Source organism: Caenorhabditis briggsae (genome assembly GCF_000004555.2).
Source record: "Caenorhabditis briggsae complete genome, chrV, whole genome shotgun sequence".
Taxonomy (NCBI): domain Eukaryota; kingdom Metazoa; phylum Nematoda; class Chromadorea; order Rhabditida; family Rhabditidae; genus Caenorhabditis; species Caenorhabditis briggsae.
The window spans coordinates 17,137,782-17,157,711 of NC_013488.2; the positions used below are offsets into that span (position 1 = coordinate 17,137,782).

Below are 19,930 nucleotides of genomic sequence, written 5' to 3' on the forward strand. Positions count from 1 at the left end.
ATACACCCTAGAGCCTCCATAATCTCATTCTATTCTTTTTTTCCCCCAAAAATGAATTCTAGTAACGGCGAGACTTTATTGCGCCATTTCAACCCTTATCTGGAAAACGAATTTAAGTATTATCTCATATTTTTCATTGTGTCTGGTATAATAGTTTTATCGATTTTTGCGATCTATTTAAACGTATACAAATTGAATAAATCACGTGATCAGGAAACTGCAGTTTTTCAAATTATCGACCATTTTCATGAAATCAATAAAAAATTGACCATGGCGTTTTGGTGCTTTGTGGCTTTTGAATATTTGTTGTACTACTTGGATTATTTGACCTTGTTTTATTTATTCCTTATCTTCAGTGCGCTACCATTTGCATGTGTATCAGAAGTCAATCAATTTCTGATTGGTTTATTGGCAATTCAACGATTCTTCGTTTATTTCTATCCGAGCACCGAGAAATACTTGAATTTCTCCAGAAGAACGGTGAACTGGATTCTGGTAGTTGCCTATGCATGTTCAATTTCAGAAGGTATTTTTCTATTGAAAACAAGCTCAGAAAAAGAACCAAATTTATCAATATCTGCTATGGAAGATAATTACTCAGTTCTCAGTTACGTGAGTAATTATTTTTTAACCTGAGCAATAAATTTAAATTTCAGGTTTATAATTTATCCCTCCAGGCATTTTTAACTGCCTCTGCTTTATTATACATCCCAATAGTAATTAGTATAAGTAAACTGACTAATTTGGCATCTGCAAAAATCAAAAAAACCCCAAAGATTTGTTGCTTGGCAATTAGTAGTTGTTGTCGCAAAGCAAATGGTACAAATTTATCAGAATTTCCTTTTTTTTATACTTGAATTTCAGTTTTTTCTATTCTATGCCTTGTATGGAGTGTTAGACAATGAAGATAAACCGTTTCTTCGAATTTCTGCAGCAATTGAATGTTCAAAAATTTTCGACGCTTTGCTGATGCCAACAATCACTCAAATCACATATCTTGGATGTAATAGGAGGAATGTGATGGCTTTATGGAAGACGGTTAAGCCCAAATGGTTTTTCAAAAGTTCTAGAAGAATCGATTCGGATGTTCGAGTTCAATACGGGCAGAGAGTTGAGACCACACTTTAGAACCCGGAAATAACGTTGATAAACTTTCGAAATCCAATAATAATTAAATTTCAGCCTCTAATATAGTCATTTCAATCAATGGGCTGGAGTGTCGCGGCAGCAGAGGTTGTACTGCATGACCTCAAATCCAACAATACTAGATCATATCTAGAATGACACAAATAGTCATAAACTCTATTCTCCAACTATTCAACGCTACATATTTGGCGTGATCACTTCCTTATCACCATATCAGATCTAGAGCATAATCGTGGATATGCTGAGGAGATGCTATAAAAGGAAGCAGAATCGCCAGTATGAGGAGACATCTGAATAAAGGAACAATCCCAACTTTAGATCAATTTTCAATAACACGAATTCCAGAATGCTCCAATACTTTCCGATAATGCTTAAAGCGGTTCAGGTTCCCCGAAATGGCAGAGTTGTTCGTAAGATTCGATATGATAAGGAATTCAAGTTTTTGCATTTACTTGTTTGATGTGTTTAAGGAATGTTTAGCTGTTTGAAGTAAAATGTTTAAATTCGAATAGAAAAAAATCAAGGAAAGAATTGTAATAGTGGATTATGACCGAGTTGTTTCATAGGTTATTTATGATTTANAGGGATATTGNGATCCACTGCATTCGATTTACACAATTTGGGTTCGATTTTTTCCCACAGCCATCACATGTCTTTGATTACAAGAAAGGTATGTCATTTGGGTGAGTATTGGCGAGAGCAACAAATCCACAAGTTTTGTGTGGATAATATACTAAAACAGGAACTGATTTGATACTTTTCTGACAAACAACTTACGGCATCCTGATGTGAAGGTTTCATGGCGATGTAAATGAAAACAGGAACAAGAATCTGAAAAAAAGAAGACTGAGAAAATTGAGTTTTTATTTGAGCAACTATTTTTTGGCAACACATCTTCGAAGTTCATCAATTGGAGAAGCTACTAAATCGCCCAATTTTCTGATACTGATAAATATTGGAACGTATAAAGCAGCAGATGCTATCAAAAACTCTTGGAGTAAAACGTTGTAGATCTGGAAGTTTGATTTCAAAAAGGACTGTCAAAAATAGCAGCAAAAATTGAAACCCGATGAATTCAGTTACAGCGCAAAAATACTTGGAAAAATAAATATGTTGATTGTGGGAATACATAATGTAGATACACAACTAGGGCGAATTCAAGAAATGAAGCTCCATAAGCCAATATGATAATCAGATTCATAGTCCATCGTGAAAAATTGAGACGATTCTTAGTACTTGGAAAAAAATAAAGGCAGAATCTTTGAGTTACTAATAACGCCAAAAGAAACTGATTCACTTCAGTTACAGCGCAAAATATGACAACAATAGGGAATAGCGAAATTAAAAATGGATATGAGAGAAAAACTGAATCGACGAAATACACTGCAGCAGCTATTCCATACCAAAGCCATATAGCTTGGATGTATTTTTTGTTGATTTTATAAAAATGGTCAATAATTTGAAAAACGGCTGTTTTCTTATCTCGAGACTTGTTTTTCTTATGTACTTGAACATACAGCCGAAAAGTGAGCGTAGCAAAAATATTGTACACTGTAACAGACGGCACAAGCCATTTCAATAAATCAGCACCAATGTAGCAATTAGGAGTGGAGTTATGTGAGCATGAAAGCGTTTCGTTCATATCTAGAAGTAGGCAAGAAAAATGTGGGAAGTGTTGAGCCGAGCAATATTTCACTTGTCCTTTTTCCTTTATCTGGATTCGGAAATATATGATGTGTTGCTGAACGTTTTTTTTCAAACAAAGAAGTTTCACCTGTTCTATTTCGGGCTTATGGAAATTTATGATGTGATGTTAAGACGCATTCTCTGATAGAACAGAGAATGGTGCTGTACTAAAAATAATGCGCCGATTCGATCAGTTTTTTTACTTGTTCACGGCTCACTTTTTCTTAAAGGGTCACGTAAATCTATTTTTTAAAGATCTTTTCAAGAGTCCACAGATCCTCAAGAGGACAGACAGACGCCTCTAGCGTTTTATATATTAGGAACAGAGATGAGCGGAAGAGATTTACGGAAATTTACGGAAGACGGTTTATTTTCAAAATGAAAAATGCTACCAAAAAGTTGTGAACGGACAAAATCTAGATCTCAATGAGAGTTATTTACCTACAGTACTGGCCAAAAAGGTATTCGCAAACGGTTTTTGGAGAGTAACTTTGCTGAAACTTAAGGGATCGATCTGAAAATTTTACTGTGCATGTCGTACACGGTGACGACAAATTGCGTACAAGAAAATTGCATCATTTTCAGAAATTTTTTGTTTTTTTCAATTTTTTCGTTTTTTCACTTTTTTCATATTTTTATATTTTTGAATATTATGGTTTCTAAGAATGTTGGTTTTGGCTCCTATGTATTTAAAACTGTTAACAGACATGGCCAGACCCCTCGGAAAAAAAAAACATCTCTCAGGACATCCGTAAAGCCATCGTCATCGGCTTCAGAAGTGGATGTTCCAAGGACCTCTTGGTGCAGCAGTTCAATGTTACTAAACGTGCCATCGAGAAGATCTTGAAGCAGTTTCGGGATGAGGTAATATTCAAAAATAGTATAGTTATGGAAAAAATGTTTAGGGAGCCTTGGTGGAGCGAAAATCGCCTGGAAGACCGCGTATCACGTCGAAGAACATGGATCGGAACATCGTCCGAGCTTCAAGAGAGGATCCCCAGAGGAGTTCTACGGACATTCAGATGGTCGTGAAGACTCCAAATGAAGTCACACCATCCCTGAGAACCGTCAGAAGACGTCTTCAAGATGCTGGACTNCCATATGGGACGACGGCCAGCTAAGAAACCATCGATCAGCAAGAAGAACAGAATCGCCCGCGTAGCATGGGCCAGAGCTCATCTCCACTGGGGACGTCANGATTGAGCTAATCACGTGTTCAGCGACGAATCCCAGGTCAATCTGTTCGGTACTGACGGTATCAAGTGGATTCGCCGTCCGGTTGGATGTCGGTTCCCTCCCAGCTACCAGCTCCAAACCGTCAAGCATGGAGGTGGATCGGTGATGGTCTGGGGCTGCTTCTCTGGGACTTCAATCGGCCCGCTGAGAAGAATTACGGGCATCATGGATCGCTTTGTGTATGAAGACATCTTGGAGAACACAATGAGACCCTGGGCACGGTCTACTGTGGGCCGGGCGTTCGTTTTCCAACAGGATAACGACCCGAAGCACACCTCGAAGCACATCAAGGAGTGGTTCCGACGCCGCCACGTGGATCTTCTGGACTGGCCAAGTCAATCTCCGGACTTGAATCCGATCGAACACCTCTGGGAGCATGTCGAGAGATAGCTTAGAGGGGTCCGTGCCTCGAATGCCAACCAGAAGTTCGACCAACTCCAAGATGTCTGGCAGGCCATCCCGATGTCTGTCATCGACACCCTTCTCGACTCGATGCCAAGAAGATGTCAGGCGGTAATCGACGCCAAAGGCTTCCCAACGAAGTACTAAAGCTATTTTATTCATTTTCTATTGTTATTTTTCGTTTACCGGTCTATCCTAGATCTCAGAAGTCAAAGTTCCATTTACCGGTTTTTTGCAATTTTCATGAATTTTTCGATTTTTTTTCAATTTTTTGAAATTTTGACTATTCTTGTTGTTGAATCAGTTTCTTTTACCGTTTTTAACTTTGTCTTAAAATATCAGATTGATCCGGGAAGTTTCAGAAAAGTTATGCTCGAAAAACTATTTGCGAATACCTTTTTGACCAGTACTGTACGTACTCCCCTCTCTTGACCTCTTCTCTATCAGACATCGTATACTTAAATCTAAACTTGTTCTTCTTTACAAAATGATTAGTGACGCCTCTTATATGCCAGAATTATCCTCTTTCTTAAGAATTCCCGACTGTCCTAGGAGACCTATTCTCTCAGATAAATGTACCGATGACTTCTTCTTCTTCACCACCGCCCCTATTTGGAATGCAATTGTAAGGAATACTCCCCAATTTTTAACTCCCGATCAATTTTCTACCTTAATCCAATCTTCCATCACCCGGTTTTAGCTCACCTTTTCCCCTTTTTTTTTAAATACCTTGTCAACCTTACATGTATACCAATTTCTTCCCCATTCTCTAGGTTCATCTCGTTAGGGATTTTATCTAGAACTCCCGTTATAACTTTTGTGCCATATTTTCTTCTGATCAATAAATTATCAATTAAAATTATTTATTGGTATAAAAGTTATCTCATAATAATGATGGGGAGTTGAGATATGGCGTTTGTTCCGTATTCCGTCTTCCGTCTGGCACACAGAAGACGGAAGAAAGACTCTATTTAAATAATCCAACGAAATTTCAAAAAAAAATTTTATGCTAATCGATAGCTCTCATTGAGATCTACATTTTGTCTGTTGACAGCTTTTTGGTAGCATTTTTCATTTCGAAGATAAACCGTCTTCCTTAAATTTCCCTAAATCTCTTCCGCTCATCTCTGATTAGGAAGATATTGAGAGATAGGACACTTTTGAGTTATGAAAATTCCAAATTCGATCCTACCCACCCAGTACGGTCCAAACGATGACAAACTTTGATGAAAAAAATGGAAATTTTTATGGATAAAGATAATGATTACTGGATGGAGATATTGATTCAACTTGGAATAGTTTTTTCTTGCTATTTTGCTATAGTCCATTTCACATTAATTCAATGGTCAATTTTTGGTAATTTTCTAATTGAAACTTGAAGTTTTCAATTTTTCTAATTTACAATAATTCCATATTCTTTTCCCGATTCTCAAAAAACCCCAAAAAACTTTAAAACACAACAATTCATCTCTCTTCGATAGAAACCAAAAAATGGAACAAATCAGCATTTGTCTTGTTCAACACAAGTTCCATTACTATTTCTGGCGAATCCAGCTGCACAAACACATCCGGAAAAACATTGATTGCGTAGTGGGACCTTCTGAATAGTAGCCATTCCGCACACATTGTCAAGTGAGATACATTTGGACCATTCCTCGTTCACAGGACAGTCAGTGGCTGAAAAACTTCGACGTTTAGAGGGAGGGAGCCTCCTTAATTCGAGTTTATAACTCACTCTTAAAACAATGTTTATTGTGAACACATGTTCCGTTGCTGTCCAATTTGTAACTTGGTCTACAGACACAGCCAGGGGTACACATATCTGTGTGACTGTTTTTATTGCATTGGGTGGATCCTGAGCAAAGTTGACGGCATTTTGGAAGGCAATCGGTGTATTCTTCGGTCCCCAAGCAGGTAATATCTGAAGATCAGAACACTGCTTTTGTGTCGAATTACTCAAAAGCCCACTCACTATTATGATCATGATCCGGACAACTGGCTAGTGTAACACACTTCCCATTCTTTTTCACAAATCCGGCTGCACAAATGCACTTCTTATTGCACTTCTTGTTATGTAGTTCTGGACAGTTTGGTTCGGGATTTTTGCATGTTGCAGCGCAATTCTCACATCGGTACTCTTCATTGTCTCCGCAAACTTGCTCCAGTGGACAGTCTTTTGATTTATAGCACTCTCCATTGCTGGATCTAACGAACCCGGCAGCGCACGCGCATCCTTGACCACAGTGTTTGGTGCACATCATGCTCTGCAATGGGTTAGGTTTGCTTTTCGTAGGAGCATTAAGCCGTTTAGTTCTTTTTGGATATTTTAGGGTAGTGTCGTTAAGATGTAGAAATGTTTTTTCGTTGCAGCTAGAATTTTTTGGACCGTTTGGACTATTAGTGCTGAGGGGGACGTTAAGATCGTTAGAAGCAAAGTATCAAGCCTTCAAAAAGGGTCATTAAGACCGGTTGTGGCCGCTAAAATCATTGAATAATTCAATTTCGAATATTTATGTAATTCACATTACTTTATGTACCGTAGTTTCTGAGATATGCGCCTTTAAAGTTGTCGCTGTCCTCCGCCCGGAGCTTGAGGGATGAGGGAGACGCGCCAACTTGAAAAGCACAAAGCTCAGAAACTACAGTAGCTAGGTAATTTGATAAACCATGAAAGTGTGTAGAATTTAATTTTGAGTGTGATTGCACATAGTTGACCTTTTTGTCGTAATTACCCCTAATTAACTCACAATTCCAATCCCTGGACACTTTTCCTCACTGCACTTGTTCAAACAATCGCTCATCGTCTGATTCATTGGACACACACTTAATGGATTTGTAGTTGACGTGGAATTTGTTGAACCACTCGTTCCATTGATATGGATAATTTTGACACAAGCTAACCGGATAGGGCTGGAATTTATTATTGTCTAAAATAAACTTTGAAAATCTTTACCATGGAGCCTTCAAACACGGCAATTCTGTCTCCTCACAAATCTCATTTGATTTACATCTCTTGATGTCACATCCCCACACGCCCTGTCGGACGCATGAGAATGCCTTCGGGCTGAAATTTTAAATTTTTCAGGGGAATTTTGTAGGCCAAAATACTCTAAACTTTGACCTAACACTGTTCTAACAAGCAATCCAGATTTTGCTCTACACATTTCTTCCCATTTGGACAGCTTACTGTACCGCATCCGCTAATGTTTGAAACCTCGCAGTTCAGAAATATCTCATTACAAATCTCGCTATCAGGACGTGTCACATTCCTATAAGTTACTGTAGAAAAGTTACGTGAATTAGATGGCACACAATAGATGCAGGGTGTAATGCTAAATTTGAAGAATGAGCAATGGAAAGCATTTGGGTGGTACCATGGAGGATTAGAACAAACTTCATAGGATTCTTCACAAATTTCGCCGATTGTGCATTTGGCCGCTTTCACAGCCATAGATAGTGCGATTGGGGTTAAATGCCATTGGTACACAAATAAAGGACACTTTTTGGGGACTAAAATATGTTCTTGAACTTGTTAAATACTTTTTTGGGGGTGAAAAAATAAAAATGAAAACAAATGAGCATTTTTATAACGTTGTTAAATTTCAAAAAATTTAAAAATTACCACGGCGCCACAGAGCACTGTACAGTAGTTTCCTCGCAGATCTGTCCCATTGGACACGTCACATTGGCACAACTATCCAAAGTGTCATTCTGGGTTAAGTCCGGAACACACTTGGCATGGCGAGGGCTGAAAAAAAGTTTCTCTGCGAAAATTTTTAAGAGTAGTTTTTTTTTTAATTTCAAAATGTTTTACCATGGAGCGTTTGCACATTTCACCAAGGTTTCTTGACAAGTTGTTCCTGCTCCACATATCAGGGTAGCACATCCACCGGCCAAGTTGTCCACTACAGTAGTATTCACACATGCTCCATAGTTCTCACTGGAAATTTCAAAAAACACTTGAATATGATAAGGTACAGGGCAATGGTATTACATGGTACGACGTGGCAAAGAGAAATTGTATCATATTCTAAAGTTAAATGTCACCATTGGCACGAAAAGTTGCTGAAAAAAGGTGTTTCCAATTACCATGGCAGCGTTGTGCAATTTATCCCTAGATTCTGACACTTGGTTCCTGAAGCGCATCTCATGGTGGTGCACGGATTCATTGGGACTGAAATTCCAACTTAAAGGGATCTGGCGGTTATTCAAGATTGGAAATCAAAAATTTAACATTAAAAATTTACCGTAAACATCGGTTGGACAGTCTTCCAATTTGTAGCACCTGTCGTCGCTGGATCTAACAAATCCCGCAGCGCACGTACATCCGAAACCACAGTATTTAGTACATGGATAGTTCTGCAAAGTATTAGGTTCGATTGGTAGGCCGCTGAAGTCTTCTGAAGTATTTCAGGGTTTTTGGATGTTTCACACCGTTAGGACTTCAGTGTTGTTGAGACCAACAGATGATTATGGTTTTTGGGTAGTTTGAATTGTGTGGACCGTCTGAAGCCTTATGGGACTGCTGAAAAGCTCAAAAATCAACTTAGAAATGCGTTTTCGTATATCTTATTGACCGATACTGTATATAGAAAGTCTGAACCATTGGAACAGATGGGACTGTTAAGATCGATAGAACATAATGATCAAACACAGGGAAGAGTGTTCAGTCCCGTTTGAGTCATTTTAAATTAACAATGATTCTTCTGAAAGTTTAGAACACTTCAGGACTTCTCAAAGCCTTTGTTTTCAGTCTTAATTATCCCATTTAACTCACAAAACCATTTCCTGGACACTTTTCCTCATTGCACTTGTTTATACAATTGGTTCTAGTCTGATTCTGTGGACACACGTTTGGCGGATAATCTGGTGACGTGAATGAATCACTCGTACCATAGGTTGTTGGACCACTCGTACCATTGGTATGAATACTGACACAAGCTATTCGAATTCCGCTGAAATTTTTTATTGTCTAAAATAAACTTTGAAAATCTTTACCATGGAGCCTTCAAACACGGCAATTCCGTCTCCTCACAAGTCTCATTTGATTCACATCGCATGACATCACATCCCCACACGCCCTTTCGGACGCATGAGACAGCTTTTGGACTGAAATTTGGAATTTTTCAGGGGGATTTTCAGCTATTTACCTTTTGACCTAACACTATTCTATCAAGCAATCCAGATTTTGCTCTACACATTTCTCCCCATTTGGACAGCTTGCTGTACCGCAACCACTAATTTTTTGGAAACAGAACATTTAAGGAGTGCTTTAACAGAAAAAAGTTATTCAAAAAAAAATTCCTGTACCAATTTTGCCGATTCTCGCAGTTCAGAAATATCTCATTACAATTCTCGCCATCAGGACATTCCACATTTTTACAGGTTACTGTAGAAAAGACGTGAATTAGATGCCACACAATAGATGCACGGTGTAATGCGAAATTGAAGAATGAGCAATAGAAAACATTTGGGCGGCACCTTCGAGGATTAGAACAAGCGTCATAGGATTCTTCACGAATTTCACCGATTGGACATTTGTCACGTTCACAGGCATAGATAGTGCAGTTGGGGTTAAATGCAATGGGTAGACGAACACAGGACATTTTTAAGGCTAAAATGATTTACTGTATGTGAAAAAACAAAATATAACTTCAAAAAAAGTGTGTTTGAAAAATTTTTTAAAATATGTAGTTTTTGTTTCGAAAATTAAGATGTTTCGTATATTTCCATTGAATAAAAAAAATCCAAAACTCTTTCAATGAGCTCAAACTGGACTAGGCTCCGTCTATTCGAAAATTTCGACAAGACACGCTACGCACGACCGCGACGCTTCCGAAAAAACGGGCGGAGCTTAATCGTGTATGGGCTCATTTTGAAGCATTTTTGAATTCTAATGCAATGTGAGTATCAGAAATATCTAAATTTTCGAAAAAAAAAGAGAAAAATCCAAAAACGAACACAGAACACTTTTTGATAACTGAAATTTGTTTTTGAAAAAGTTAAATCCTTTTTTGGAGGTGAAAAAATGTAGAACAAAAAACAATTGAGCATTTTCATAACATTAAAAAAAATGTTGAAAAAAAAGTTACCACGGCGCCACAGAGCACTGTACAGTAGTCTCCTCACATTCCTTTCCAACTGGACACTTCACACTGGCACAGCTATTCAAAGTGCCATTTTGTGGGGTATCGGACTGGTCTGAAAATTTGGAAAAACATTTCTGAAAACTAAACCATAAAAAAACGAAAAGAAGGGTTGAATGTCTCGCGGTCTTTTCATTCTTGGACTGGCGGAAATTTCAATTTTTTTAAAGGAGGCCAGAGACGAAAGTCTACGGAGTTTTCTTGGAGCGAGATCATGTATTCTGACGGAAAATCGTGCGATTGCGACCTAATGCGCGTTACTTGACGAGCATTTATTTTTTTTTAGTACACACTAGATTTCTTCAATGTAAGGCGATAATTCCAGACTTTTTGTCGATATTCTGTCATTCCATGATGTCGCCGCATGAAAACAGAAAAAAAAACGAAAACGGACAGATGGGAATCGAACGCGTGATGCGCGTTCACGTCTACACCACGCGGCGCCTGCCTTCTACTGCCTTTAAAGGTGGGGGGACAGGAGATTTTTCGTAGTTTTTTTGTAGCTAGAGTATGCATTCTACCGTCACGGTGTACAACGCCTAATGTCACTCTGCGTACAGCTGTCGTCCTTGCCTTTATGTATGCAATCGGGCGTGCGCTTTCTCTTTGCCCGCGTGGCTCAGTCGGTAGCGGCGCCGCACCCTCAATCATCTCCTTCACAAGTTCAACTCCTCGAGGGGCATCTTTGAACGGAATTTCGAGAACATTATTTTTTTCATGTCCCCCCACCTTTAAAACGTTTTCGCATGTACGGCAAAATGGAGTTATGGTTGGATGGCCAAACATATTTTCTGACTGTACTGTGTCATATATCAAAAAACTTAAACTTTGAAATTTTTCATGTCTGGCCTCCTTTAAATCGAGAAGGTTCAAATCCGATCGAATTGGGTCTGAATTAAAATAAATTTTGAAAAACTCACTTCCACTAGATGAAAGTTGTCCGCTGGCGAGTCCAACCAGCAAACTGGTACCCAACAAAACGATCACCTTCATTTCTGTCTGTTGTGTTCCTCTGAGCGAGAAACTTTAAAATCAGGCCGTCAAATTCGCCGTTTCATTGTTGAGGAAGATAATGAAAAGATTGAAGAAATTTCCCGAATTGGTTTTCAATTCGGGAAAATTTTCAAGTGTCCAAAAATGCGAATTTTAATCAAGAAAAAACACATATTTATTCCTGTGACTAATCCTTAAGCCTAAAAAAATAAAAAAAAAGAGATTACACTATTTTTTGAGAATCCAAAAATCGGCTCCGCGTCACTTCGAAACCAGTTATTTCGAAACCGGTTTCTCCACATTTATTTATTATTGATCAGATGAGAGATATGGCTCAAAAGTTATAACGGAAGTTCTAGGTAAAGTGAACATAGAGAATGGGGAAGAGAACAGTAGACGTGTAAGGTTGGCAAGATATTAAAAGAGAGGAAACAGTAAGCGGACAACTAAAACCGGGTGATGGATGATTTGATTAAAGTAGAAAATTGACCAGGAGTTAAAAATTGGGGAGTGTTCCTTACAATTGCATTCCAAATAGGGGCGGTGGTGAAGAAGAGGTCATCAGTACATTTATCAGAGAGAATAAGGGTCATAGGTCTCCTAGGACAGTCGGAAATTCTTAAGAAAGAGGATAATTCTGGCATATAAGAGGCGTCACTAATCATTTTGTAAAGAAGAACAAGTTTAGATTTAAGTATACGATGTCTGATAGAGAAGAGGTCAAGTTGAGAGGGACCATCTTGATAATAAGAGTATGAGATATTGCATTTCTGGAAGACTTTACGGGTGAAGAAACGGAGTGGGGATTCGAGTTTTTGATAGAGTTTGGAATTGGGGGGAGGAGAATAGACTACTGAACAGTACTCAAGAGAGGGGAGTACGTAGGTGAATAACTCTCATTGAGATCTAGATTTTGTCCGTTCACAACTTTTTGGTAGCATTTTTCATTTTGAAAATAAACCGTGTTTTTTTCGGGTTTCGAAATGACTGGTTTCAAAGTTTCATTTAGTTTCGAAGTGTCACGTAGTTTCGAAAAGACCGGTTTCGAAGTGGCGCGGAGCCAAAAAGTCAGAAAACAATTATTTTGAACCCTAGAAGAAGGAATTTTATGAAAATTTGGATAGAACGTGAAATTCGAAAGTTTTTTCCCCGATAGGATTATAACGGATCAAAAAATTCAAAGCGGGAAACTGAAATGGAAGGATTAATGCAACTAATCTCCAACCGCATGTACTTCCGTGTTGTTTTCGGTCTTTTGTTCAAATGATGTACATTTTATGATAGTTTGCGGAAGAGGAATTGGCTGGAAAAAAGAAAAACATTGCTCGAAATTCAGATTCGGCTAGAGATTCCAAACTTTGCTCGAAAAAGCGACAATTCGCTGGAAAAATCAATTTTCGCTTTAAAGGTGGGGGGACATGAAAAAAATAATGTTCTCGAAATTCCGTTCAAAGATGCCCCTCGAGGAGTTGAACTTGTGAGGGCGATGATTGAGGGTGCGGCGCCGCTACCGACTGAGCCACGCGGGCAAAGAGAAAGCGCACGCCCGATTGCATACATAAAGACGAGGACGACAGCTGTACGCAGAGTGACATTAAGCGTTGTACACCGTGACGGTAGAATGCATACTCTAGCTACAAAAAAACTACGAAAAATCTCCTGTCCCCCCACCTTTAATAATTTTAATTTCAATCGAAAGCTCAAATTTCGCTCGTAAATTCAAACTTTTCTGGAAAATTCAAATTTCGCTCAAGAAATATTTCCAAAATCATAGTTCTAATAGATTCGAAAAAAAACGGAAACCATTGATTTTGAGATTCTGAGATTCTGAAATTCTAAGGCACTGAAATTCTGAGATTCTGAGATTCTGAGTTTCTGAAAGTCCGGGATTTTAATGATTTTAAAAGAATTGCTACGTTATCTTTTCTATTTGATCCAAATGTCGATCACAATATTCTAAATTTCTCCAATCACAATCTTTGATCTCATAGTCAGTAATAGCAAAAACGAAAAAAAAACTGAAATTCAGAAAAATAGTTAGAACACTAAAAAATCTAAACATTTTGAAATTGGAAGTTCTGTGTGTGCGAAAAAGGAATGTGCCGAAAAAAAACTGGTAATCCCGATCGGACGGTTTAATGATCAAAAAACTTTGTCATCCTACAATGAACCAATAGAACAAAAACTGCTTTCCTTGACCAAACAAAAATTGAAATCGAAAAATCCAACTTTTGAAATTTGCCTTGAAAACCACAAATTGCGGTTTATGAGATTTTCGACACTTCAAAACTATATACCGTAAAACCTCAATTAGAAGGGATGTCCCTTCTATTTTTCGTCCCTAGGGGGGCACTTCAATTCGAGGGGGCACTTGTATTTTTCGTGGGTTTTAACACAATTTTTTCCGAATTAAAAAAAAAACGGGCACCTGAACTGGCACCTTCGCGGGCGCCGTCCGTGTTGATTTACGAGGCCTCGTCTTTGAATCCGCCATTTTTTCAAACGAAATTAGTTTCTTTGAATTTAGTGGGCATTTCTTATTAAAATTCAGATTTCTTGGTAACATTTTGATTGCTAGAATCTCTATATATTCCCATTCTATATATTCTTTTTTTTAATCAGACAATTTTTCAATCAAAACAACAGAAAAAACGACCGAAAATCAAATGAGGTAGTCAAAGGGGCACTTCAAATAGAGGGGCCCTTCAAATAGAGGGAGCACTTCTATTTTTCCTGAGTTCTATATGGGGGCACTTCAATTGGAAGGGCCCTTCTAATACAGGTTTTACGGTAATAAGACATCGTTCTCTATGAAAAAGTCAACATTTTTTGTCACAAAATTCCGTTAAAGGTGGGGGGACATGAAAAAAATAATGTTCTCGAAATTCCGTTCAAAGATGTCCCTCGAGGAGTTGAACTTGTGAAGGCGAGGATTGAGGGTGCGGCGCCGCTACCGACTGAGCCACGCGGGCAAAGAGGCAGCGCCCGATTGCATACATAAAGGCGAGGACGACAGCTGTACGCAGAGTGACATTAAGCGTTGTACACCGTCACGGTAGAATGCATACTCTAGCTACAAAAAAACTACGAAAAATCTCCTGTCCCCTCACCTTTAATACTGGCAAGACTTGTGAAAAATGTGTCTTTTCTTTTCACTCCCCCTTTTTGGTTTCTCCCCGATTCGTACGGTCTCAAATTCTAATAGTTTTTAAACTTCCAAATTTCTGCTTTTCAGACTTCTCCTTTTCTGATTTTTAGTGATAATTTGGAAATCTCCAGAGATGTTTGGAATGGCTTTTTTGGAATTTTTCGGAATGTCGAAATTACGGAACTTTGGAATCTTGGAATATTCCGATTTTGTGAAGTACTGAGTTTTGGAATATCGGAATATTTAAAAATTTTCAGAATGTTGGTATATTCGGAAGTTTTTTATTTACCAGCCTGTTTGCCGCGCCTCCGGCTTTTCAAAAAGCTGAATGGTGCGCCTTCGGCGCGATTTGACTTTTTTTTCGTCGCTTCGCGATCCACTCTCTCTTAAAAGGTCACGTCAATTTATATCTAATTTTCTAGCTTTTCAAAATTTGCGGACAAACAGACAAATAGACAAACCGAGAAAGAGACGCAACTTCATTTGTTTATTACAAGAATGATTTTTTAAAGTAGAAATTCCATTTTCCAATCACAAAAACGCTAGAAACTTGTGAACATTGAAAAAAAAATTCGTCTAGGCAAGAATGAAAAAGTGATCAAAAATACACAAAATGATCATTGCTGAGTTGTTTCCATATTCTCCATATAGTTTAAAGGAACATTCGGGTCCACTGCATTTGATTTGCAACAATTAGGTTTCAGCGATCTCCACAAAGTTATCAAATTTCTTCTATTACACAAAAGATATGTGATTTGAGTGATTGTTGGCATCAAAAGAATATCAACAGCTTTTGAGTTAAAAAATGCCAATAACATTGGTATAAATTTAGGATCAACCGATTTAATAGCTTCAGCCATGAAGCCATCTGGAGTTACATCAAAAAACTCACAAACCAGAAACATTGTTAAGAAAACCTGAAATAAATATTAATTCAAAAAATTTTTCTTCAAATTCAGATAGCTCTGTACCATTTGTTTTGCTACAACGATTACTAGTTGCAAAGCAACAAATATTTGAGGTTTATTGATTTTTGCAGATGCCAAATTAGCTACTTTACTAATACTAATCACAATTGGAATGTATAATAAAGCAGATGCAGTTAAAAATACCTGGATAGAACCATTATATACCTGAAAATTCATTTAACTTTTCATGTTTAAAAAATAATTGCTCACGTAGCTAATTGAATAATCCTCGTTTTTAAATACATGTACCAATTCCAAAACTGAAATGGAATAAGCAATTATTAAAATCCACTTCATAGTTCTTTTTGAAAAGTTCAAGTATTTCTCGGTACTCGGATAGAAATAAATGAAAAATCGTTGAATTGCCAATAATCCCAGTAGAAATTGGTTGACTTCTGTTACACATGAACATGGTATAACACTGATCATGATAAGAACAACAGCAATATTTTCATGTTCGTAGAAGTACAACAAAATTCCGAGTGACGTCAAGCACCAAAATGCCGTAGTCAGATATTTGTTAATTACGTGAAAATGGTCAATGATTTGAAAAATTGCAGTTTCCTCGTCTCGAGTTTTATTCAATTTGTACACTTTTAAATAAATCACAAAAATTGGTGAAACTATTATACTATAGATAAAAAGAATTAAGAGGATATCTTTTAAAGTGTTTCCATTATTCTGTATATGAAGCAAGGAATTTCCGTTTTCACTAAAATTCATTTTTCTTGAAAACATGCGGAAATGTTTCGTACACAAATGTTTGCAGGAATAGTTGGAAAAGCAGCTGTAAAAATTATTTTTTGAATTAATTTTTCTTGTCACTATCCTTCGATAAATGAAACAACCCAGAGAAAATAAAATCGAGCAACTGGAAAAATAAACATTGGAAAACGGGTTTTCTTTTCAATCATTTATTATAACTCATTTTTAACAAAGAGTGAGGAGCGAAGAGATGAATCAGTAATAGGAAAAAAGGGAATTGCGCCGAAGGCGCACCAGTTTGCTGAACCTCTCTGATCATTGCCGAGTTGTTTCCATATTTTCCATATAATTTGCAGAAATATTGGGGTTCACTGCATTCGATTTACAACGTTTGGGTTTCAATGTTTTCCACAAAACCATCACATTTCTTCTACAGGGTGGGGCAAAAGTTTGGTAAACAAAAGAAGAAATCATAATTTTTCGGAAAATAGTCCAATCCGGGTCAAATTTTGATAGTACTTTATCAAAGAGATTTGTAACTAAATTAAATTATAGTTGTTTGTTTCTGGCACCTCTGTTTCAGATCGCGGGACTCAACTTCTTTGGGTAGCGTCTTTGGCGGCACGGGGGTGGTCTGTGGCCAAACTGTCTCATGCCGCGATAAAAATTTTTGAGAGCACCCAGAAACATGTGAAAATAAACTTGAACATATGGTCTAAAAGTTTCAAGCACCAAAATTCCCATCGGATTGTCGTCTGACTCGAGACAAGCCTTGCCTTATCGGGGATGAAGTTGGAACTTTTGGTTTTAGCACTTTTTGCTGAACACGTTTTTCCGTGTGAGCAGGTTCTACATCTTTTTGGTTAGTTCAATTTTGCGAGCTTTATAGCACGATGACTTACTAGTTAGGCATCATGATTTTCTCTAGAAGTGGTATTCCTGGCCCACTGGCTTGCTTACAAGGATCAGCCAAAAACAGGAAAAACCCAAAGAAGGCGTACAGAAAGTAGTGCCATCTTTGTAAAAATTGAGATTTGAGGAATATGAAACTTTGCACATCTACTAATGAAGAGACGAAGAAAAATATGAGCATAAAATCAATGCACGAAAATTACGTCCGCGCGCGCCAGTTTGCGTCAAACTTTGGTTACCAGACTTTTGCCCCGCCCTGTATTACAAACAAGATATGTAATTTAAAGGTGGGGGATATGAAAAAAAAATGTTCTCGAAATTCCGTTTAAATATGTCCCTCGAGGAGTTGAACTTGTCGAGACAAGTATCGACGGTGCGGCGCCGCTATCGACTGAGCCACGCGGGCAAAGAGGCAGCCGGCACCGGATTGCATTCATAAAGGTGAGGACGACCGCTGTACGCAGAGTGACATTAAGCGTTGTACACCGTCACGGTAGAATGCATACCCTAGCTACAAAAATCCTACGAAAAATCTCCTGTCTCCCCACCTTTAAGTGATTATTGGCATTAAAACAGTGTCCATTACTTTGAATAATTGGAATGCCAGTACAGTTGGTGTATATCTTGAATCAATTGATTTTTTGGTTTTTCCGAAGTCAACTTTAATACTATCTAATAGCTCAAATGTTAGGAACATTGAATATCGAAACAACTCAGCAATGAACAGTTTATGGAAGTCATTGACGTCGGCCCCTTTATTCAGAAATTCTTCTAGATTTCATTCTTATGTTCGGATGGAGCCAAACAATCAGTATCATCTCCTGAGAAGTATAAATCTCTGATCAGTTCCAACTTCTGATGAGGATCAACTCATGATGTATCACCCACACCGGAGCAGCCAAAACGACTGAAGCTACATCATCTCCTGCCGACCGATCCGACACCGATTCTGAACCACAGATCGTCCAATGGATCACCGACTCAGAACTCCATCATTGAACCCTCTGTCATAATAAAGTCGTCAATTATTAACTCTGTACAACATACTCGAAAGACCGTCCTGATCGTGAATAGATCTCACTGATCTATATCTGGGACGGCACGCGGACAAACTGACAGAGATATAGACAAAGAGTCACAACTTTATTTGTTTATTACCAGCTAGCTGGTGCGCCTTCGGCGCGATTCACTTTTTACTGGTTCATCGCTTCGCTTCTCACGTTTTCTTTAAGGGTCACGTAACTATACTCATTTTTCAAGTTTTTCAAAAGTCCACAGCGTGACACCAGGACCGACAGACATCTCTAGCGTTTTATATATAAGGAAGATAAGAATGATGATTTATTATTAGGTTGTTTGGAAAGTTCCCGTCATTTTTAGTGCCAGATACATTCAAAGTAAAACAGGTCAAAACGATGTCGTATAAATTGAAGGTAATGACCATTGTTATCAATGACTATCTGCCAACGCCCCACTAAATTGTGGGTGCCTTGCTCCCACAACTCCGGTCACAGCGAATCAAAACCCAAGCCAACCCCTTTTTGATATCCTGTTTTGAGGTGAATTTTTTTCAATCAAGATGGCGTTAGAAATGGCTGCATAGGTGGTAGTCTGAGAAAACAAGGTTCGGGCTACACGGTGGATAAGGCAGAATTGTCCAGCCACATTCAGCGAGATCGGCCTGGGTTTTCCTTAACGCATGAGGTTACGGATTTTAATCGTTGAAAATTAATCTTTGTTTTTCTCTCCAACAGAGATACACATGGAGTCTGAGTTATGTCGCTTGACAAGAATAGGTACCAGTCTTCAAATTGACACCATTACCTGGCAGCTCCCATTACTCCACTTCTTGGTAGACCACATTACCGACAGTATCCCATTTTTAACATGAATTTCACGTTTTGGGACGTCTGGTGGTTGAGTGCCTTTGTGATCTCACTTGGCATGTCGCTTATTGTAATCATGCATTACCCATCATGTAATCATGCATTATCACCACTAGCAATGGTTTGATTCCAACATTCATATGTGCAGCGCAGGATGAGAAGATTCAGACAGGTGCCCACACGTGAAACGAAGTTGCGTTGAGCGAAAAGGTGTGATCCATATCTTTCCATTTTTTCTTTGACTTTACCGAGAGTTTCCAATTCATGGTTTTTTTACGAAAAGCTTGTCACTGATGTACTTGATATATCCCGCACAGTTTGAGACGGGTCCCTTTAGATCCCGTTTTTTAATGGATCCAAACCTAAGCCTGTTTTCCTTTTTGAAGGGGGGTTTTCGTCAAACGAGAATTCCCCTTTTTCAAATAGATAAAGCCGGGGTGTAATGATAGTTTGAAAGGGTGCATCTTCGTTAAAAACATCCACTAATCGGAGCTTGATTCCAGCAATTTTCCGCTCAGATGGAAACAAAAATAAAATGGTCGTCCAAAAATGGAAATTGTCAGAGGCGAAAACGTTAAAGGGGGACTCCGACCAAAAATTTTTATTGCCCTAAAATGTTTCAAAAATATGTATTTTCCTAATATTATTGCGAAAAAATTCAAAAAAAAATCCTAAATCCCCGAAAAACGGTGTTAAAAAAAA

General features: G+C 38.2%; 3 protein-coding genes across 3 annotated transcripts; 1 reads left to right on the plus strand and 2 right to left on the minus strand.

Moving 5' to 3' along the window:
* Positions 1-270: 270 nt before the first annotated feature.
* Positions 271-1,128, plus strand: CBG18676 (the record flags this gene model as incomplete). The annotated part of the gene is made up of 3 exons (XM_002638411.2): positions 271-612; positions 657-716; positions 865-1,128. The coding sequence occupies 3 exons, from the start codon at positions 271-273 to the stop codon at positions 1,126-1,128; spliced, it is 666 nt and encodes a 221-aa protein (XP_002638457.2).
* Positions 1,129-5,971: 4,843 nt separating this feature from the next.
* On the minus strand, positions 5,972-11,609 carry CBG18674 (the record flags this gene model as incomplete). The annotated part of the gene is made up of 13 exons (XM_045238430.1): positions 5,972-6,147; positions 6,206-6,391; positions 6,443-6,734; positions 7,218-7,380; positions 7,424-7,534; positions 8,093-8,218; positions 8,285-8,410; positions 8,560-8,644; positions 8,718-8,829; positions 9,248-9,425; positions 9,469-9,579; positions 10,563-10,671; positions 11,537-11,609. 13 exons carry the CDS (start codon positions 11,607-11,609, stop codon positions 5,972-5,974), a joined length of 1,848 nt encoding a protein of 615 aa, XP_045096549.1.
* Positions 11,610-15,374: 3,765 nt separating this feature from the next.
* On the minus strand, positions 15,375-16,448 carry CBG18673 (the record flags this gene model as incomplete). Its single annotated transcript, XM_002638409.2, has 3 exons — positions 15,375-15,674; positions 15,729-15,890; positions 15,936-16,448. The coding sequence occupies 3 exons, from the start codon at positions 16,446-16,448 to the stop codon at positions 15,375-15,377; spliced, it is 975 nt and encodes a 324-aa protein (XP_002638455.2).
* Positions 16,449-19,930: the final 3,482 nt, after the last annotated feature.